Here is a 23,074-nt window from a genome sequence, read left to right on the forward strand (position 1 = left end):
TCACAAGTAGTTCCACTGTCTTCAACTGGAGTTTTTTCCTGAATAAGGAATTCAGGATCAAGCCTCTCCCTAGAGCACTGTTTTAGCAGAGACTGGTAAATTTTGCAATTAACCATCCCACAACTCATCCTTGAGAACATTCATAACACATGCTAAGACAAACAGTAATCAATCCTATAGTCTTCCCTCACTAGTCACTGGATAAAGTTGTCTTAGAGATAGGGTATCCAGGAATGCAGGAAACTGCTTTCATATATGAACCCTTAAATATTGGACAGAAGCCTGATGAAAACTTAATGAAAAAGCTGTTTATTATATTTGCTGTATATAGTATATTGCACTTTAAATTTGGTTCTTAATAGAGAGGCCTTTACCCTGCAGACTGTGCCAGGAAAGGGAAACAATAAATACATTTTTTAAAACAAAAAACAAAAGAGAAGAAACTAAAGGTTAACACAAACCCTAAATACATACATACATACATACATAATTACAAAGATATAGGGGTACATTGTGCCTTCAGACACAGCCCCAACAAAAGGTAGTATATAAAATGCATCATCCCAAGAGTACATTCAGAGAGCCACTCCTCTAGGACACAATTCTTTGTTTGCTTTCCCCCTTTTATTTTGTGTGGGTTTTTATTAGCTGCGACATCCCAGTGCCAAGATGCCCCTCCTGCTCACAGATGTGGATGGGAGGACAATTCTCTTTTCTTCCAGTGCAGACCCACACCACGGTTAGCCTGTGCATGTGTATAAGGGGGAGGGTGATTCTGATTCCCCCTGTTCTGTGCAGCCATGTAGTCCAAGTCACTATCTAGTCCTTAGTGTAATTTTGGGCCTGATTCTCTGCTCTCTTAGGCTAGTGTAAAGTAGGAGTAACTCCATTAAATTTAATGGACCTATGTGATGTAAGTAACGGTTAAATCAGGCCTTTCATTCCTCTGTTTCTATTGAACACATGTATTTAAGGCTTAGGCGTAGATGAAAAGAACTGAAGAAGTTGCACAGTAAACAGGCACTCCATATTTCTTTTACATTAAGGGGACGCCAGTCACGTAAGAATTGTCAAAAACATTATATTGTGAAAAGTCCAACTGTTAATAAAGATCTTGAGGGGTTACTTTTTAATCCTATGTACTTTATTTGTAGAACAAGAACAGAAATGCAAAACACCGCTTAGATCATTGCGTCTAACCCTGGTGAGGTCAGGACATAGTCCCCAGACAGAGGAAGTTTGTTAAAAACAGAATGTCAGCTAAGTGGGTCAAAATTGCCTATATATTCAGAGAAACTTCATTTATATTTGTATTCTACGTGTATTTAAAATGACAGACTTGAACGTAAAAAGTGACTGATGTTTTCCCTTTGCTGTTGTTGGCAGATAAATGTTATACAGATAAACTTAAAGCAGATTGATTAGATGTGGGGCCTGGCATGTTGATATTTTATCAATCATTTTATTATTCAAGAACAATACTTTTGCTTGCTCAGATAAGTGTATATGGGTCATTTAAGCAATTTAAATAACCTTTCAGCAATAGTACACCTTATTCCAATAATGCAGTAACATTAAATCAATGCTGTCTTTCCTGTTTACTACCTAGACATTTGCCTTCTAGAATTCACTTGAGTTATCTTTTTTTTAAATTCCCAAAACAGGAAGCACAACTTACTCCCTTGGTTTTGTGCTCACGAGTACCCTGAGGGGCCTTCTGCTGTTTAAGCATGCTTTCAGGAAGCAATCCACTTCATTGAAGGGTCTCAGAAAAACTAGGTCACCATTAATGGCAAATATCTTCTTCCCAACTTCCAGGCCTGCCATCTAGGTGAGGGGGGGAAAAAGAAACAACACTTGAGCATTTTGCTTTGTTTTGTTCTTGCTGTTTTGTTTTGTTCTAGGTTTGGTTTTTATAACCACCATTGTATTGATTTTGTCAGCCTATAGACAAACCCATTAGGAGTCAGTGATATAGACAATCTTTCTAGTCTCCTCCACACAGCATGCACAAAACAGCTCTAACCTATACCTGGCAAAAAGTGGTTTGTAAACTCCAAGTTTCAAAAGCACCTAGCATAAAGGGCCCTGATCTTGACTAGGCCCTTTTGACACTGCTGAAGTACAAATCAATAGTCTTAATTATTAATATAATGTAGATAATGTGACAGATCTTATTGGGCCAACTATTATTGTTACCAATTAACTAACTTCCCTTCCTGTTGTTCTCTAAAGAAACTGAAACTTACTTTCAAATATAGAGGCTAGCTGAATATTTTAAGAAGTATGTGAATATTTCATAAGTTACAAAAACAAACCATAAACTCCAAAGTTTTGAGTTTCACACCTTTGAGTGAGGTATACAACACATCAGGTCAAAGAGACCCTTTAAATTATTGGCCAACTAGGGAAGAAACTACTTCCAGCTAGAATGTTGCAGGATGTACTGAGCTGCTCAAGGCATCCTCCAAGTCTTATTGCCACTTGGGAACAGGGCTGTACTAGACAGTTGACAAAACACAACGGAATTACGGAAAGATAACAGAGCTGGACTCAGGCTGGATATAACCCTATGGTTGAACCATACCTCTTATTTGTTGTGTTTTCTTTAGGGCTGTTGATTAATTGCAGTTAACTCATGCGATTAACTCAAAAAAATTAACTGCAATTAAAAAAATTAATTGTGATTAATCACACTGTTAAACAATAGAATACCAATTGAAATGTATTAAATATTTTGGATATTTTTCTACATTTTCAAATATATTAATTTCTATTACAACACAGAATAAAAAGTGTACAGTGGTCACCTTATATTATTATTTTTTATTACAAATATTTGCACAGTAAAAACGATAAACAAAAGAAATAGTATTTTTCAATTCACCTCATACAAGTACTGTAGTGCAATCTCTTTATCGTGAAAGTGTAACTTCCAAACATAGATTGTATTTGTTACATAACTGCACTCAAAAACAAAACAATGTAAAACTCTAGAGCCTACAAGTCCACTCAATCCTACTTCTTGTTCAGCCACTTGCTAAGACAAACAAGTTTGTTTACATTTACGGGAGATATTGCTGACTGCTTCTTATTTACAATGTCAACTGAAAGTGAAAACAGGCATTTGCATGGCACCTTTGTAGCTGGCGCTGCAAGGTATTTACATGCCAGATATGCTAAACATTCATATATCCCTTCATGCTTTGGCCACCATTCTAGAGGACATGCTTCCATGCTGATAATGCTCTGTTAAAAAAAAATGTGTTAATTAAATTTGTGACTGAACTCCTTGGGGAAGAACTGTATGTCTCCTGTTCTATTTTACCCACATTCTGCCATGTATTTCATGTAACAGCAGTCTTGAATGATGACCCAGCACACGTTCATTTTACGAACACTTTCACAGCAGATTTGACAAAACACAAAGAAGGTACCAATGTGAAATTTCTAAGGATAGATACAGCACTCGACCCAAGGTTTAAGAACCTGAAGTGCCATCCAAAATCTGAAAGGGACTTGGTGTGGAGAATGCTTTCAGATGTCTTTAAAAAGCAACACTCTGATGCGGAAACTACAGAACCCGAATCAACAAAAAAGAAAATCAACCTTCTGCTGGTGGCATCTGATTCAGATCATGAAAATGAACATGCATCGGTCCGCTCTGCTTTGGATCATTATCAAGCAGACCACATCATCAGCATGGACACATGTCTTCTGGAATGGAACTGAAGCATGAAGGGACATATGAATCTTTAGCGCATCTGGCACATAAATATCTTGCGATGCCGGCTACAACAGTGCCATGCGAAAGCCTGTTGTCTGGCTATGCCAAAAGAATGACAGGAGACATTAGATATGGGTTTAATCAGGCTGCAACTTTATTATTAGATGTTTGGGACTAACCCAGCAAACAAAATGTGCAGTTCAGGTGAAAACACCCACAATTCACTGGGGTGGGGAGGTGCTTTTTTCAGCACCCTCCCCTCCCCCGTTTTCATCCAGGTCCCTCCAGCAATTTCTGTGCTGGGACCTTACCAACCACCTCCCCTCATAGGAGGGGTTAAGGTGGACTATAATGATGGGGGGGTTGGCTCCCTGCTGTACCAATCAGAGGAGTCCCCAACTGCCTCTGGCTTGCTCAATTACCAAGCACCTCTCCTTAATTCCTTTTCCAAGCCATTTATCCGTTCTTTTGTGCCTTAATTTATGGAGTACCTGCACTGAACATCCGCTATACACTTAAATAAAGAGCTGCGACATATGGCCTACTGCCCGTCATGCTGTGCATGAACAGAGCCCACCTGAACCTGCTGCGAGGAAGGTGAAACCCCCCCCAACACACACCTGGCCAATATGGCATTAAGGGAAAAATTCCTTCCCAGCCCTCCTTAACGGGGCGGCTAGCGTAATGCCCACAGCAAATATAGCTAAACACCTGGCATATTTGTGACCTAAATAGGGAGGAAGGATGGGTGCTGCCCAGCCTGTTCTGAGTGAATGAGGGAGAGGGGCCAGGCGCAGGCTGACCTTTTAAAACCCCTCATTCCTAGGTGGTGAGTCATCCACCATGCTGACTGCTTTTTCAGCAGCTTTACATCTCCCCTCCTCCCACAAGGCAGAAAGTATTGCCCTCTTCTCCTGGCTAGCCAGACAACTCCTTTCCTGGCCCCTGGCTTAAAGTGCAGGGCAGTGATTCTCACTTTCAGGTGACATTGTAAACAAGACATGGGCAGCACTATCTCCTGCAAATTGTAACCAAACTTGTTTGAGCAATTGGCTGAAGTAGGGGACTTGTAGGTTCTAAAGTTTTACATTGTTTTATTTTTGAATGCAGTTATTTTTTGTACATAATTCTACATTAGTAAGTTCAACTTTCATTATAAAGAGATTGCACTACAGTACTTGTATTAGGTTGTAATAAAAAATAAATATAAAATGAGCACTGTACACTTTGTATTCTGTGTTCTAATTGAAATCAATATACTTGAAAATGAGAAAACATCCAAAAATATTTAAATAAAGGGTATTCTATTATTGTTTAACAGTGCAATTAATCATGTGATTAATCACGATTAATTTTTTTAATCGCTTGACAGCCCTAGACTCCTTTTATACTAATCCCTATCCCACAGTGAGATGTAAAGGCCTTTAAAACCATCTCTAAAAATCTCTTTTGTAAAATAAAAACTCAGATAGAATATTTTACTGTCACACTTCTCTGTATAAGTACAGTAAGTCCCATTCATGTCAATGTGAATTCTGTATATACCCCACCGAGGTCTATCTGAAGCAATGCTAACGTAAACACAAGCCCTCTAACTTACTCATGCAACATCTCAAACTCTATATTTTACATTATTACAAATAAAAACCATAAAAGCCTTGACGCACACCACATTTATGGGAAATAAATCAAATCTATGTCTGAGGGGTAACACACGTTTTATTTTCATTCATTACATTTTCTTCTCAACAGTGCTTCTGCCACTCATGAATAATGATGCCACTGTACTCTATGTAGCAAATGAAAATAAATATATTTGTAATTTATGTATTGTATCTCTAAGTTCATATATTAGAAATCATAAGTAAAAATAAAATGATAGCAATAGCAAGTCACAACTCAATTATAAACAAAAAATGATACAATTAAAAACAACACTTTTTTTCTCGAAAAAACAGCCAAATTAAAACACTACATTATCTTAAATTTTCAAAATTGTATATCAAAACACAGATGTAAGTGTACATTTGTGAACATTACCATAAAACAGAGCAAAATATCAGACTATATATTAATATATGTTACCTCAGCATTTGACCCCTTCTCCACTAATTTAATAATTGGTACTTTGTTTTTGTCTTCTAAACCAAAACCATAGCTGCCTTCATTAGATTTAATCTGAAAAATAAAAATAAAATTACACAATTTGCCTTTCCATTAAACAATAATGTGTGGTGTTTATTTAACATTACTGAATCCTATTTATTGCTTGCCAAAACACATTATCGTTCAATTTGTTTACTTACCAGTAGTGATTTGGCTATGACATTTTCCACTACTTTTAAATCATGTTTCATAAGCCTGTGCTTCATATTTGATCCTTCCATTTCTTCATCCGCAAAAAAGCGAAAAAGAAGTGGCTCATCTTTAAATTCACTTTTTTCTAAGACTGTATGATACAAAATTCAAAGATTAATCCTTTTATTATGAATTCCCGAACATATGTTTTAAAAACAGTTAAATATTGGTAAAGCACTTCCATAGATTAAATGCTACAAAGCAATTTTTGAGTTAATTCTACTCTAGAGGAGTTTGAATTTTCATAATAAATTACACTTTCTAATTGTGTATTTTCAAATGAATAAAAAAATTTTAAACAAATAATGGCTGAACGGCAGTTGAGGCCTCCCCCGTTCCATTTCTCCCAGTTTCTCTAAAACGCTGTTGGGGAAATCTTCTTTTCCATTGTTTCAATCAGAAGACCCATGCCTTGAATCTTCTTATTGGCTTCTTGTCTCCTCTGATGGCATCAAATTTAACCTCCTTGTCATCAACTTGTCATATATCTCTTATTCCCCATTTTTCCTCTTCTTACTCTAGACACTCCTCCTGATATTCTTGTCTTCCTCTTCCCCGGGGCACTCTCTCCTACTCTCTGCTTCACACTTGGTCATGCTCCTCCAATACTCACCTCTTTCTCATTCACCAAATGCCTCTTTTCTCTTCTTTAACTGCTCTTTAGAATGTCACTTCTTATAGCAATCCCTCCTACTTTCTTCTCACATTAGTTCCCACATTCTCCCTTTACTGAACTCTTGTGCCATGTCTGGTCTTTCTGCATTAGTGTTGTCTAATGGAAACTGTGAATGCATCTGGGCAGGAATCATGTCTTTGTCAGCATCCTGGGCAAGGGAGGCACGACTAATGGCAGGAGCTTGGGATTCCAGAACTGAAGCCAGGGGTCAGAGCCAGAAACAGGGTCAAGAGTCGAGCTGAGGGGCTTATATAGGGACAAGGAGCCAATCAGGGATCACTAAGACCACTGTCAGCCAGATTCCTTGAGGCAGAACGTCCCATGGCATTGAACCTCAGTGGATTGAGGGTCACAGGAAGTGGCCCAGTTAGACCCACTGCTGGGTAGTACTGTGCGAATGTTGGTTGCTTAGTAGCCCTCCAGCCCTGAGTTCAAGTCCCATTGATCCTGACATTACTACAGCACCTCCCAGAGGGAACTTGGGGGCACCCTGGTGGAATATATAAGCAGCCCTTGATGTAAAGCAAACAATCCCACACTGGGTGTTGTTCCTTCCTTACTGTTTTAAGGTCCCTGGGGAGGGGCTTCTCCTTCATAGCTGAATGGATTAGGGACAGGAAGTTTGGGGAATGGTGGCATCCAGGAAATTATGGGGCCTGAGGATATGTGGTGACTCAGTGTGGGAGTAGTTGTGGTCAGGGAGGTATTCCCCTTTTTGGGACAGGGAATTGGCTGCCTTGTTCTGGGCTCCTGGGTGATAGTAAAATTAAAGCATGTGAAGAACAGGGCCCATCAAAGCTGTCTTTGGTTCAGCTCTTTACCCTTCTGAGATACTCCACGTTTTTATGATCTGTATATACCTTTGAGGTGGTGGTACCATTCCTCAAAGGTGGCTTTGATTGATAGAAACTTCTTATCTAAAATCTCATAATTTTGTTCTGCTGGTGTGAGTTTATGAGAATAATAGGCACAAGGGAGCAGGTGCTGTTGGGAGCCAGATCTTTGGGAAGGTATTGCCCCAATTGCAACATTAGATGTGTCGGTCTTAACAACAAAGATCCGCATTGGACTGGGATGAATCAGGATTGAAGCATTGGTGAAGGCCATCTTGAACTGGTTGAATGCCATTTGACCAGGTGAAGGGGGTATGTTTGCAGAGGAGCTTTTTCTATGGACTATCTGTAGAGCCCTGTGCGGAAACAAAATTTGTATCTGCATCTGATCTGTGATACACAAATACGGTCTGCAGACAGTCACGGATATCTGCAGATTTGCAGGACTCTAGCTATCTGATCTTAAAACCAAGGAATGAAGTGCCTACAAAAATTAGTGAACTCCAGAAAGCATTGAAGCTCCATGATGTTCCAAAGGGCTGCCCAGGTCCAAACAGCATCCACCTTTCTGGAGTCAGTTCAGAAACCCTTATTGGACAAGATGTATCCCAATAACTCCATGGAGTGCTAGTTGAAGCTGCACTTCTCAAGATTTCACATATGCCATGTCAGTGGAGCTGATCTGGAACTGACTAGACGCGTTGAGTGTGCTGCTCAGGGCTCTCTGAGAAGAAAAATATATTGTCAAGATATACTGGATCCAGGAGTCATAGTCTATCATGAAATATCTCATTTGCAAAGTGCTGGAATGGGGCTGTAAGACTGAATGGCATTACCAAATATTTGTAGTGGCTGTACTAGATTTGAAAGGCAGTTTTCCACTCATCCCCGGCATAGAGCCACACCAGGATATAGGCTCCACACAAGTCAAGCTTGGTAAACTCCTGGGCTGATGGTAGAGTCCAACAATTCCAGAACGAGTAGGAGGGGGTACTGGTTTCTGATGGTTACCTGGTTAAGGACCAGTAATCCACACATAAAAGCAGAGTCCCATCTTTCTTTTCAACAAAAAGAACTCAGGCCCCAGCAGAGGAGGTGAAGGGATGGATAAATTCTCCTGGAGACTGGATCGCAAAGCAGTCAGTTCTGGCTCTGACATGGCATAGATGAAGCCAAAAGTATCTTGGCTCCAGGTTCCAGCTCAATCGGACAATCATAGTCAAACTGGAGTGGGAGGGCAGCCATATTCTTTTTCTTAAAAACATCCATGTAGTCATGGTATTTGGTAGATAGGGCAGGAGTCGGGTCTAATGGGGGTCCCTGCTGGGCCACAGCCTAGGCCTATGGACTCCTCAGCAGCATCCTGAACTCAGGATAGAGAGGTGCATCTTGGAGTCAAGACTCATATGATGGTGCATGCAGGCAAATTTGCGGACAGAATTCAGTGCAGAAACTGACTTTGCAGGTCATGAGTGGCCATCCACAAGATGCTGAGAATTATGAGGAAGTGTAGTGAGATCCAAACCAAAGGATCTCTCTATGGTCCTGGATAATGACGTCCAGGGGTACCGTTTCCAGTATTACTGGGCCTTAGGACAGGAGCGAGCCATCTATAGTCTCTAAAAGGTGGGTGGGGCATTTTTTGTTGCAGCGGGATGCCTAAGGCTTGTGCCATATCAGTGTCTATAAAACTGTCCACAGCCCCAGAGTCCACGAGCACTTATTAGTGGGTATTTGTAAGGGTTTCCCTGGGACATGCAGGCAAACCTGGAGTTGCAAGTGCTGGGCTCACTGTGCCTTGCATGTGCTTCAGTAAGAAGTGGGGGGCAGCTTGGGGATGGATATCCCTCGGTCCAACCAGCCTGGTCCCCCTTACTGGGCCTCGGCTTGGTCATTTCCCTACTTTTTCTGTGCAAGAGCCTGTGACGGGCAGCTGGCAAGTGTGTCCAGATTCTCCACAGTAGAAACACAAGCCATGGCATCAGTGGTAATCCCTCTCCTCAAGGTCACATGATGACAGGCTGCATCAATTTGTATAGGTTCTGGGACTAGGCCACAAATGGGTACTGTGGTACATCGTCTAAGGTGGTGGTGAAGCCAACTTCCTCTCTTCATTTCACTCATTCAGCCTGTTGTCAAGGCATATAGCAAGACTGATGAAGGCATCTAGATGAATCGGGGTTTCCACGACAGCTAGCTCATCCTTGATCTCTTCTACCAATTCCGGTGCAGATTACATGAGCTAGGCAGCTTCATTCCATTCTGTATTGGAGATGAGTTGCCTAAAGTGGGCAGCTTAGGAGGCAAACAGTCCCTGCCCTTGCCATAGTTTTCAGGGGGCTGCCTCCACCAAGTGAGCATGGTGGGAGTTGTCAAAAATAGAGAAGGCTTGGAGGAAGGCATCCCAGTTTGACAGTGTTGGGCTCTGTTGTTCCATTAGGAGTGAAGCCCACTCTAGCACCTCTCCCTTCAGGAGACTAATTTGGAGCCCTACTTTAGCCTGGTCAATGGAGTAGAACTGTGGGTGGAGCAGGAACAGCAGGCACCATTGGTTGAGGAAAGCCCTACATTTTTGCAGTCTCCATTGAAATGCTCTGGGATAGGGACTCTTGGACCAGAGTCCAGGCGCACTGTGGCACAGTGTTCTTGTCCCGCAACCAGGCAGCTGCTCTCACAATTGCTGGTTCTTGGTTGTGTACTGTGTCATCTGGGCCTATAACAGTGTTTTCATAAAGTAGCTCGGGGGTCTGCACTCACCAGGTCTGGTTCTCAGACAAGAGCTGCACCACTTGTGTCTGCAAAATGGGAAGTTCATCCTGCGGGCTGTCAACCTGCCCAGGTGGTCGAGTGCCCCATGGGACATTCGAGGTAGGGGACAACCCACTGCCTCTGTGTCCCACAGGGACAAATTTCTACATGGGTTACTGGTAGTCCAGGATCCTGGGCAAAAGGGAGGCAGGACTAGTAGCAGGAGATTGGGATTCTGGAACCGAAGCCAGGGGTAAAAGCCAGTATCAGGGTCAAGAGTGAAGCTGAGTGTCAAGATGGAGTCAGAGTCAGGAGTTAAGCTGAGGGACAGAGACAGAACCAGGAATCAGGTGGTGGGTCAATACCAGGAATCAGGATCTGTGTTGGGGTTTCAGGGGTCAATCAGGAGTCAGAATCCAAATCAGAGCTGAGATCACTACCCAGAGTTCAGGAACAGAGCAGTGGGGCAGTCATGGCAACTAGCTAGGGGTCCACATTGTTGCCTGGACACTTCCTGATATGCCCCATGGGCTTATACAGAGATAAGGAGCCAATTTGGGATCACTAAGACCACCATCAGTCAGATTCCTCAAGGTGGAACTTCCCGTGGCATTGAACCTCTGGATTGTGGGTCACAGGGAGTGGCCAGATTACAGTTGTTGCCAGGTGACTGTGTGGGAATGTTGGTTGGTTGCTATCAAGTCCTATTGATCCTTACAGTCTTACTCAATATTTGAACAGCAAGATGAATTTTTACCAAAGTCTAAGTGGTCATTAAGAAAAAATCCACCATAAATCCTTCAAAAAGATTGAAAAAAGACTAAAAGCCCCACTCCACACTTGTACGTACTCTTCCCTACACTATTAACTTATGTGACGGGGCAAGGCCAGATGGCTATAGAAAAGTAGTGGGAGATAGATATATTAGCTCCAGGCTAGACAAATCCCTGGTACCAGGTTAAGTGAAATGGAAGCTGCTCCAGGTCAATTAAGACACCTGGGGCCAATTAAGAACTTTCCAGAAGGCAGGGAGAATGCTAGGTTGATTGGGACACCTGAAGCCAATCAGGGGCTGGCTGAAACTAGTTAAAAGCCTCCCAGTCAGTCAGGTGGGTGTGCATGTCAGGAGCTGTGGGAGGAAGTTGTGCTGTTGGAGAGACTGAGTAGTACACATCATATCAGACACAAGGAAGGAGACCCTGAGGTAAGGATGAAGTGGAGCTTGAGGAAGTGAGGGCTGCTGTGGGGAAAGTAGCCCAGGGAATTGTACATGCCATGTTTCTAAAAGGTCAGCTCCCATAGCTGATACTATTAGGGTCCCTGGGCTGGAGCCTGGAGTAGAGGGTGAGCCTGGGCTCCCTCCCTCCCGCACCTTTGCCCCCTGATTAATCACTGAGACTGGGAGACAACAGAGACTGTGCAAGGAAGGATAACTTCTCCTCACCTCCCTTGCTGGCTTATGATGAAAATGGCTCAGTAGACTGTGACCCTTGTCTCTAGAGAGAAAAGGGTTATGTGGAGGGTCACAGTGAGCCTCTGAGGCTAGCGAAATCCACCAGGAAACGTGGGACCCACGGAGGCAAGGACAGAGCTTTGTCACACTTAATATAAAATAATGCAAGAAAAACCTAGTTAAACATTTGTTTTTCAGGTACACATTGAAATGATTTACTGACTTTCCCTTTGCCCTTTTCTAATCTCTTGGGGTGGTCCCTGTACCATTTGCCTGCTATGCAGAAGGAATTCAACAAAATGTGACCTTTAGCTTGTGCAGAATTTACTTACCATGGTGCATAAACCCATTGTCACAAAGTCCTACGCCAAAGATCATTGCTTCTTCCCTGGTCCGACAATCCCCCTGTTAAACCATAATACACACTATGAAATATAAGAGCATCAGAACATAAGAATGGCCATACTGGCTCAGACCAAATGTCCATCTAGCCCAGTATCCTGTCGTCTGCCAGTGGCCAGTGAACAGAACAGGACAATTTATCAAGTGATACAACCCCTGTCGTTCACTCCCAGCTTCTGGAAGTCAGAGGTTTAGGGACACCCAAAGCATGGGGTTGTGTCCCCAACCATCTTACGTAATAACCATTGATAGACCTGTCCTCCATGAACTTAGAAAATTTTTTTTAGCCCAGTTATTCTTTTGGTCTTCTCAACATCTCCTGGCAATGAGTTCCACAGATTGACTGTGTGTGGTATGAAAAAGTACTTCTTCATATTTATTTTACACTTGCTGTCTATTCATTTCACTAAGTAACCCCTGGCTCTTGTGTTATGTGAAGGGGGTAATAATTCTTCCTTATTCACTTTTTCCACATCATTCAGGATTTTATAGACCTCTATCATATCCTCCCTTAGTCATACAAGAACATAAGAATGAACAATAATGAATAATAATTCCGAAAAATTGAACCTATTCTGTCTTCATATCATGCACAGAAATAACACGAACAGTGGAGAGCTGTGCACAAAGATCTTGGCCAAATTATGCTCCTAGATGATAACATGTTTTCCATCATCTCAGTGATGATTGACTCCATTGTTATTAGCCACAACATTTTCTCATAAAATAGTGAATCTTTTTGTTAATATTACATTGTCTATATACATTGAGTATTTATTGACAGTCTTCAAAACTAAAGTTCATAAGAGATTCTCAGTTTTTTGTAAACTTTTCTGTTTCTAAAACTCATTTTCACAAATTATCATCTTCATTCTACATTGCCAACTTTATTTTCTATGCTCTTTCGTCATCTTTGTAAACATAATGCTGACATCTATATTTAAACCTACTCAAAGAACCATGTTAACTTTTATTTATAATCCATATAACTTTCTGTTCCCAGGTATCCAACAAGTACCCCAGTGTTAAAAAGGAGGGATTCTTAAATCTGTTCTATCATGCTATTCCCAGAGAAAACACTCGTCATTCTTTTTACATTCTGCAGCCCCTGCAGATTGTTCCATAACAGGGGCACATAATCAGACTGCAGAAAAGCAGCAAAGTTAGGAAAATATTGGTAAAACTTGATTCAAAAAAGAAGTTTTTCCTATTTTCTTCCAATACAAACCACAACTTTGCCTAACACAAACTGAATTCCTTGGTTGTAAACTTCTCCCTGCTGCTTCCTTTTGTCCATTCAGTCAGTAATTTGCAGCTTCACACACCATTCATTTTAACTATACACATTATTACACAAAATGCTAACATTTTGAAAGCAGCAAGAAGCTAAGCAGAAATTGAAAGATCAATGTGCAACACAGGAAGATCAGCAACTGGCCATGATTCTGTAAAACAGCTGAATTTTGCTGTTTTACAGACTCAACAGGATATTTACATTAACTCTGTTCTAATAATTAGAACTTTAAAACAACGTATTTTCATTTTCTTCTACATGATTAATTACAACTTTCCATGTTAGGAAGTTAAATTCATAATGCAGAAAAGTAAATCAACCCCAGGGTACACTTGCCTGTGCAATTAGCCAGTCTATCAGTTTGTTAGCCATGACTACAGATTTATAGGTCCTCAGATGATAATCTTTATCCCTGTTTAAAAAAAAACAAAACAGAAGGAAAAAATCCTATGTTTTACACACAAATTGTCACAAGCATGATCTATGTTGTTTTTTGAATAGTTTTCTGTACCTTAAAAATAGAACTTCAGAAGCTGCCCTGAGGTCTCAACTCCTTAGATGGAGCAAGTCAAAGCCTACAGTGTAGATAGGAGTGGGGAGGAGGGCTGGACTTGTCCCTAGGTAGCCAACCATGTTCCCTGGGTGTAAGGATAGGCATCATGTTACAAGTATGGGAGTGACTCTCCAAGTGAGTTTTATAGTGCTAACATGAATGTGACTGCGCTATGTATGTGGTAAGCCTCTGAAAATGCCCAGTATGAACTAGATTCTTCCAGAAGCCTGAGTAAACTGTCCTGGCAAACCTGATTCCTGCTTTCGTAGTGAACATGACACTTGGGGCACTGCCTATACAGTACTTTTAAGTGCTAGGTTGGAATCCCGTCCTGCTGCTACTTTGGGTTTTGGGAGCACTCTCTCTACAATTTCTTCCCCACTAGCACACCGCCCGAAACACAGGCTACGATTTAGCTCTGTGTTTGTATATAGTATCTACAGTATTCAAATATATATGTTTATTCTGAATAAGTCACTAAGAACTTCACAACTGGACTCACCTTATCACTGGAGTAAACAGACTATGAAGACGACAGTACAATCTTACACCCTGTTAAAGATATAGATATGTTTAAATCCACATTTACAGTGAAGCAAATACCACTCAGTACCTATTCTAACAATACCTATCCATTCAAAATAATGCAAATAGCTTATATTTTTAAAATGTAGAACAGAAGAAGTGAACATTCATTTCATAGATATGTTTTCATGCACCAAAGTTATTTCTGAAGTGTAATAAACCTCCAGATTACAAGACAAATAATATTTGTGACTAAATTATCATGGGCTTTTCTAATTAATCTGAGAGATATGTAAAGAAGACTTACATAACTTTAGCACAGCATTAAAAGATTTTTTTAACATATATTAGTTTTAAAGAAATGTATATGTTAAACTTTCACAGCAAAGACGACTTTCTGTGCAAATGTGGATTCCAAACAAACTGAATTACTAGAGAGGAGAAAAGTGAAGTATATTTATGAATATTGCCAGAAAATCAAAATTGAACATGACCCACTGTACCCACAAGCAAGCCAAATAAAAATTAGAGGTAAAATAGTTCAGAAATTTTAAAACTTTTAATAAAGAGTCATATATATTTGATTTCTAATGTTCTAATCACAAAATCCTCTTAAAAGCATGTAACTATTCATAAACAGATTTAACAAAACAGCATTAAGATTATGGCACACGGTACAGTGGCAAAACAAAAGAAATGTAAAGTTTAGGCAGAAACTCTGCCACAGACCGCTGTATCTGCTAAGTCTGCATTGAGGGATTCCCTTCACTTGAGACACTCTATATTAGGAAACCTCTAACTGAAGAGTCAGTGAAGCAGCTGTCCTAACTCAGTAGGCTGGGAGAAAACCTGAATGGTCCTAGTTTTCCCCTGGATCAGGACCACAGGATCACAAATTTAAAAACACCAAAGGGACTAAAGATGACTCTGTTGACTTTGTTTTATTCTTTCAATATATCCTTGGGTACAGTGTCAGGGTGCAGAACATACAACCTGCATATTTCCATTAAAACATCAGGTTACTTTTGATAAGCCAATATACCCTTCACACACTAAAGGAATACCAAAAGCCACTCCAATACAAACAGTAAGAAATTCTGGTCTATACTCACATACTCTTTTTATTTTCACTGAATATAAGCAAGGTATACTGGTTTCAATTTACTGATTGAAAAATACAGAAAACTACTGTTTCTGCTCCAGTCATTCAAAAAGGTGGGCATTATATCCTTTATATGTTTATGTAGCATAGTACTTCCTGGATAAAATCATTTTTAGAAACATATTTCTCAATTTCTGTATTTAAAATATGGTTTGCAATAAGCCAAGAGCCAAAATCTGCCTACAGATATACATAATTAACTCTGATTCACATTAGACTGGCGTCCAGGGACAGAGTTTTTCCTAACACAATGCATTTTGCTTTATTTTTAACTAGGACCTCTGTATCTGACCCATTTTTACTGATAAGAGCAGTTTGTACCTTGGAAATCACATCCTGCATTTCACTTCTTGGATAGTATGTTCCATCATCATAACGGAACCTGTAGAGCATGTGTTCAGGTTTGAACTGGTGCTTATCTGTAACTATTAATTATCAAGTGTTAGCCAAAGAATTCTAGCTTTCTGCACAGGCAGGAGATTTATTAAGGGTACAAACACAATAATTCTCTACAAGACAACCCCAAATACATTCAGTAATAAAGACACATCATGGATCTATAATTAAACATATGTTGCTATTATTTAAGATGGAAAAGATCTACTTGAGTAAGCAAATGTCAGTATTTTTTAAACAGCAAGAATACATAGAAAAACAAATTTCATAGGTTGGGGCCAGATTGTTTTGCAGCCCTTACACTGATGCTTAGAGAGCGGGACAGTAATGTACGATGCCTTTCCTACTTGCATGACCCATAAAAAGTCAGGCGGAATGGCACGTCCTGCAATCTGAAGAGCACAAGGCTTGCTCTGTCCTAACACCCCTCCCCCCCAAGATTGCATAGCACCTCAAAGTAGATGGAAGGCATAGGTGGGAGGGTGAATCATAGTTCTACTGTCACACACCCACACTAGCCAGCAGAGTTGACCAGTTTTGTGCAGGGGAGTAAATGACACCCCAAAAAGGAGCAGGGGCAGAGTCTCCGCACATGCAAGAGCTGCAGGAGGCAAGATTATGGGGTTTTTAAATAGTCACATGCATGAGATATATGGAGTATTTCCTGAAGTCTTTACCTTGGCAATATTCCCATTAAAGTTAACATCCTTGCAAGAGAGAACCTCATCTTAAATTTGTAAACAATCAGAGCTAGATAGCCTAGTGCATACTAATCTGCAACTTGGGAAATCTGGGTTTAATTCTCTTTCCTATCACAGACTTCCTTATGACCTTGAGCTAGTCCCTTAATTTCTCTGTGCCTCAGGTCCCCATCCATAAAATGGGGACAGTAGTACTTCACTACTTCAGGGGGTGTCTTAAGAATCAAAATATTAAAGACTGTGAGGTGCTCAGACACTTTGGTAATGGGGCCATACAATAATATAGATAGATTCAAATAGGGCCCATATTAAGGGTTAATAGAAGAGCACCAGGAAGCATGCCATAATAACAGGTTTCACAGTAGCAGCCGTGTTAGTCTGTATTCACAAAAAGAAAAGGAGTACTAGTGGCACCTTAGAGACTAACCAATTTATTTGAGCGTAAGCTTTCGTGAGCTACAGCTCACTTCATGCATCCGATGCAGTGAGCTGTAGCTCACAAAAGTTTTTGCTTATCCTTTTCTTTATGCCATAATAAATGCCTATTCTCTTTTACAGGGATGTTTAAGAAGACAGGGTGACATCCTGTATAATTACACAGGCAATTCATAAAACTCTAAGGCCAGTTCTTGAAATTCTTAATGAGTCTTTACCCAGATAAAATTGACATTACCCTCAATGGAAGTTTTATCTGAGTGATGGCAACATTTATTCGATACATTTCATGCACCCAATTGTTAAAAATCTAATCTTGCAATTATCATTTATAAATGTAACAACCTGAACTCACACTCAGCCATTGGAATGTTTATTTTTTCTATATTGGTGTTTTGTTTTGTTCTTTAATCAAATTTAATTAAATACACAGATGAGTCTAACTCTGTAGTTTTTCCACACAAAGAACTTTCATTGATGTAAAATGAACCATACATACAAACCTGAACTTATTAATGTCAGAATGACAAAAAAGAACCCTTCTAAATGTCTCAGTTTGCTAGGATATTTCACAATGATGGTTCAGAAGTTTGGATAAACATCACAAAGTACAGATGCTTATCCAAATTGCCCCAAATCTCTTGAGTTTGCAAAGCAGGCTGGAAATTTTGTGAAAACAGGCTCTCATCCCAGTATACCTTGCTTTCAGTTGTGATGCAAGAAGAACGTGGGAAAAAAATTAAAGAAAGTTCACAAGACTTTTTGGGACCCTTAAAAAAAGGTGTGGTGCAAATTACAGCCTAATGTTTGATCTAATTCTTCTTTCATCCAGAGTGTGTTGCAGAATCCTAATATTTATCTAAGTAAATTAGCTAATCTTAAGGATATTTTGGTAACTACAAAGCTCCTTATTATGTTGAAAGGAAACTTGCATTTCTAATCAGCAGGGATAATTGATCCAGGAAGACAGTTCAACCCACTAACTGATAATAATGAGTCCTCTCTAATGTCACAGACAATGTTTCTGGGTAGGTTTAGCAAATGAATTTCTTCTTTGAGCAAGATTGGGGAAAAACAAGGAAAGAAAAATAACTTTTTCATTACCACAGTGTTTACACATTCACTAGGAAAACAATGTTCAGCACAGCAATGGTCTGCACTATAAAAATAATGCCAGCACAGTGAAAAGAAATGACCAGCATAGTGACTATCTGAGTCTAGCAAAACCCTGTACAACATTTGTAATGCACATAACAGCCAAACTTCCCCTCGCCTGCCTCTGTGAAAACAGATGGTTCATTCAACTTTATTTTAAGAATTCTATTTTCACTCAAACACAGCTGGATCCACACACTAATGAAAGTAGTATGTCTGGCTCAAACTTCCATGCTCACATATAATACCCTTTCATTGGGAAATCACATAACATTCATTTAAGTCTGTGTTGACGGAATCTATGAGTGTATTTTGGATAAAATTTAAAAGATCAGTAGAAGAATTTTTGGCATCAAAACCTTTCTACTGACAAAAGTTCTATGTGTGTAGTAAACATACTACAGTCTGACATTTTGAATGATTATTGAAGAAATAGTATAGATCATTCACATTAAAATGCAAAAAACGATATGAAGAGAGATGAATAACCTGAATTTGTCTCCTCCTATTCTACATGCGTTCAGAGTACTCATAACCCACTAACACCCTGATCCTCACCTTTCCTTATCAGCCAAGGATATTGAAGAAGTAATAGCAAAGAACTGGGATGTCACCTGAAGTGCTCAGATTTCCTTGATCACTGTTAAACGGAAGATGAAGAAAAAAGCATTTCTGCATACTGCTGTTATTTGGGTGCCCAGGAGCAGCAATTAATCCAAAAGGTCCCAAGGTATTGACAAGTAGTGCAAAAATAATTAGAGTAGCCATGTACATTGCTAGCCATGTATACCCCTCAAACAAAATGGAAGCTTCCACAACAGCAGAGTACAGCTGGCCCATTGGTAGGTTCTGTATTGCAGAAGTGCCAGGGCTAAAGATTTGCCACCCTGTGAAGAGCCCAATGCAAAAATGACCCAGACAACATTTGCCAACTTTGTTAAATCCACTCCTGGTTACTCGCTCAGAAATTTGTGTCAAGAAGGACACACCCTGCAGAACTTTTCCAGACTGTAAACCCTAATTTCTTTTTCTCAGCCCCATTACCCAGCACCTCTTGTTGTGAGAAATCATTGGATTTCACAGAAAAGATCATCTGCGACTGGAATGGCCTCATGAGCCACTAAGAACAAAACAAAACAAAACTAGGGCTAGAAACAACATCCTCCTTCCAAGAATTTGGGCCCTTCACAGTAGTACTAGTCATGGAGGCATTAACGGCAACCAAGGCCACCATCTGTTACTCTGTCCCCTACTCCTCCTGGATGGTGAAAAACAGCACAGAATATGTGGGTCCCCTACTAATTACAGCCAACACCTCCTTTGCCAAGGGGAATCTACACCTCACACAAAAACATGCAATAGTCAGACCCAATACTAAAGGAGCCATTGCTCAACAATGGAGACACCACAAAGTATTGCCTAGTGCCAAACTTTTTAGAGAAGCTAGCTACCTATAGTCCACATTGCAATGTGTCAGCTACTAGTGTTCTGTGTCCCCTCAGTCACACTTTTGGCAAGGTATAGAGACTGCTCTTAAAGGTCTGGCAGAAGACCTGCTCCTGTCCATAGTCATAGGAAGAACACCAATACTTAAACTAGAAGGAAAAGGGGCACACTTCAAAGAATTTATTTCAGACTGGAAATAAGGTATACATTTTTAACTTTGAGAGTAATTTACCACTAGAACAAATTTAACAAGGGTCTTGGTGGATTCTCCATCACAGACCATTTTTAAATCAAGATTGGATGTTTTTCTAAAAGATATACTCTGGGAATTATTTCGGGGAAGTTCTATGGCCTGTGTAATACAGGAGGTCATACTAGATTATCACAGTGGTCCCTTCTGGCCTGGGAATCAATGAGTCTATGAACTTGCCTTCTTGATATCATCTGGGGATGATTCATTCCCTCCTAAAGTTAAAGGGGCTAACATCTGGTCACTGTGGAGTGTTTTGTATACAGCAGTGAAGTGGCCAAGTACAGACCAGACCTAACCAGCAGGTTTTCACTAAATCTAGCCTAACTACTGCTTTTGACTTAGTTAAGGACTTGGTCTGAAAGTTTCTCCTCCTGTATCCATGTACTGTGTCCCTGCATTCAAGAGAATGCCAGCTGGTAGAGTGGGACTTGGGCACAAAACCCTGAATTGCTACACATGATAGAGATTGTGAGAAGACAGCGTCATAAAGGCAGGGCCAGGTGAAAACTGAGTGGTATCCCAACTGGGTTTCAGCCTAGCCCAGGTTCAGGGAATCCCTATGATGTAGCACAAGTGGGTTCTAGTTGTGCTGCAGGTCCAACAAACAGTCATATAGTACACTCAATGGCTGATCTGGGTCATGCTGTGGTTCTGCCAGGACTTGCCATTCAGCCATCTGCTGCTTGAGGCACTGCTCACCATGTGTCAGGTCGCAACACCACTCACTCAATTTTGAGCTCCCTAGGGATTTTAGCGGTTGGGAGCAGGGAGCCAGGCCAGGACTTTAATAGAGAAGTCAGTCAAAATGCAAAGATCTCATTGGACAGCAGTTCAGAGGGCTGGACTCATCAATTGGATGTCACAATGTTGATGACATAATCTGTCTTGGATGTTCTATCAGGACCAGTCCCTGCCCCTCAGGTCACAATGTCAGGCTGGGCAATGGATAGAGACAGAGTGGCATAGTAGGTAATGGGGACTGCCATTAAAGCACATGGCCTCCCACAAGGTAAGTACAGTGAGAGCCTCTTGAAGGGACTTAAAAGGGGCTAGTGGAGATGACTGTCAGCTCTCCTGGGTTCACTCCCTCTTTCTTTATGTAGAGGAAAGAAGAGGCTCGAGGACCTCCCTGATCCCACACTGAGCAATGGGCCATTATCAGAGATGGGGTCTAGATGCAGAATTCTGATCTAGATTCAGATTTCTGACATCCCAAAAGCACAGGCTGTTGGTTCTGGGATTTTGGTTCAGCTCTTTATCGACATGGAGCTAGTGAATTTTTATAGGAAAAACCAGGTTCAGATTCAAAATCCCTGTTAAATTCAGGAGTCATGGGGTCCAGGTATCTGGTGAGTGAGGTGTGGAACTGGAGAGAAAATAGGTTACATGGAAACTGAATAAACCTAGAAAATTGGACAAAGAAAGACCTTGGGGTGAAGGGTCCCTTGTTCCATTTACCCTCCTATTCAAGGGTCATTTTTTTCATATCTCAAATGTCTTGATTCAAAACTTTTTAGAAAAGAATAAAACTGTGGCCCATGTGAGTGCTTCTGGCCCCACTGCCCATTACTTTGACATTCCCTCTAAAGGAAACAGGAAATAACTGCTGTAAAGGAAATAATAAGAACTCAGTTCTGCTTGGAGTTGGTGGGGATGTGCAAAAAGACTAGAATATTGGTCTGGGGAGAGATCAGCTGAAATGCAGCAATGTCCTTGGGCAGGAGCAATTTTAAGAGGGTGCTACAATGGCAATGGTAGCCTTGGGATATCCGACTGGGAAAGACACCACCTTTCCATTGCCATCTCTCCTATCCTGAGGCTCAGAATGGTGAAGGGACAAGCACAGTAAAAACTCCAGAAGAACTTAGTACTTTTATTAAAATAATGTATTTTTCCACATTTCTATCTGTGCATAAGCATCCTTAGCCTATATATATATCCAGAGAGAGAGAGATCAGAGCCCATAAGCCAAGCCCAGCACACCTGACAGGGTCACAGCACAGCAAATGTGGTTTGTTCTGACACCACAATGCAGAGATCAGATGGAATTTTTCTGCTTCTCTCTTGTTTTATGTAGTTTGAGAGCTCTTCAGGACAGTGACATTTCAGATTTATGTTGCGTAGGCACAGAGCTCACTAAAGGCACTATTCCCCAGGATTTGTCAAAGTAATGGGCAGTGGATGTATTGTATCTTGACTTTAGCAAAGCTTTTGACACGGTCTCCCACAGTATTCTTGTCAGCAAGTTAAGGAAGTATGGGCTGGATGAATGCACTATAAGGTGGATAGAAAGTTGGCTAGATTGTCGGACTCAACGGGTAGTGATCAATGGCTCCATGTCTAGTTGGCAGCTGGTGTCAAGTGGAGTGCCCCAGGGGTCAGTCCTGGGGCTGGTTTTGTTCAATATCTTCATAAATGATCTGGAGGATGGTATGCATTGCACTCTCAGCAAATTTGCAGATGATACTAAACTGGGAGGAGTGGTAGATATGCTGGAGGGCAGGGATAGGATACAGAGGGACCTAGACAAATTGGAGGATTGGGCCAAAAGAAATCTGATGAGGTTCAATAAGGATAAGTGCAGGGTCCTGCACTTAGGACGGAAGAACCCAATGCACAGCTACAGACTAGGGACCGAATGGCTAGGCAGCAGTTCTGCAGAAAAGGACCTAGGGGTGACAGTGGACGAGAAGCTGGATATGAGCCAGCAGTGTGCCCTTGTTGCCATGAAGGCCAATGGCATTTTGGGATGTATAAGTAGGGGCATAGCGAGCAGATCGAGGGACGTGATTGTCCCCCTCTATTCGACATTGGTGAGGCCTCATCTGGAGTACTGTGTCCAGTTTTGGGCCCCACACTACAAGAAGGATATGGATAAATTGGAGAGAGTCCAGCGAAGGGCAACAAGAATGATTAGGGGTCTGGAACACATGAGTTATGAGGAGAGGCTGAGGGAG

At 40.9% G+C, this 23,074-nt stretch overlaps 1 protein-coding gene across 4 annotated transcripts in view; it reads right to left on the reverse strand.

Annotated features, from left to right (window-relative positions):
- The window catches only part of PREX2 (phosphatidylinositol-3,4,5-trisphosphate dependent Rac exchange factor 2), a 317,368-nt gene that overhangs the window by 159,030 nt on the left and 135,264 nt on the right, over positions 1-23,074 (reverse strand). For all 4 annotated transcript variants that reach the window (XM_073330905.1, XM_073330906.1, XM_073330908.1 and 1 more), the window contains 7 exons: positions 16,053-16,156; positions 14,547-14,596; positions 13,828-13,903; positions 12,128-12,200; positions 6,034-6,176; positions 5,813-5,905; positions 1,679-1,827 (listed from right to left, as the gene is read on the reverse strand). In XM_073330905.1, coding sequence (XP_073187006.1) covers positions 1,679-1,827; positions 5,813-5,905; positions 6,034-6,176; positions 12,128-12,200; positions 13,828-13,903; positions 14,547-14,596; positions 16,053-16,156 — 688 coding nt within the window. The remainder of the gene's footprint in view (positions 1-1,678; positions 1,828-5,812; positions 5,906-6,033; positions 6,177-12,127; positions 12,201-13,827; positions 13,904-14,546; positions 14,597-16,052; positions 16,157-23,074) is intronic.

Source organism: Lepidochelys kempii, chromosome 2 (assembly GCF_965140285.1).
Source record: "Lepidochelys kempii isolate rLepKem1 chromosome 2, rLepKem1.hap1, whole genome shotgun sequence".
In the NCBI taxonomy this organism is placed as follows: Eukaryota; Metazoa; Chordata; order Testudines; family Cheloniidae; genus Lepidochelys; species Lepidochelys kempii.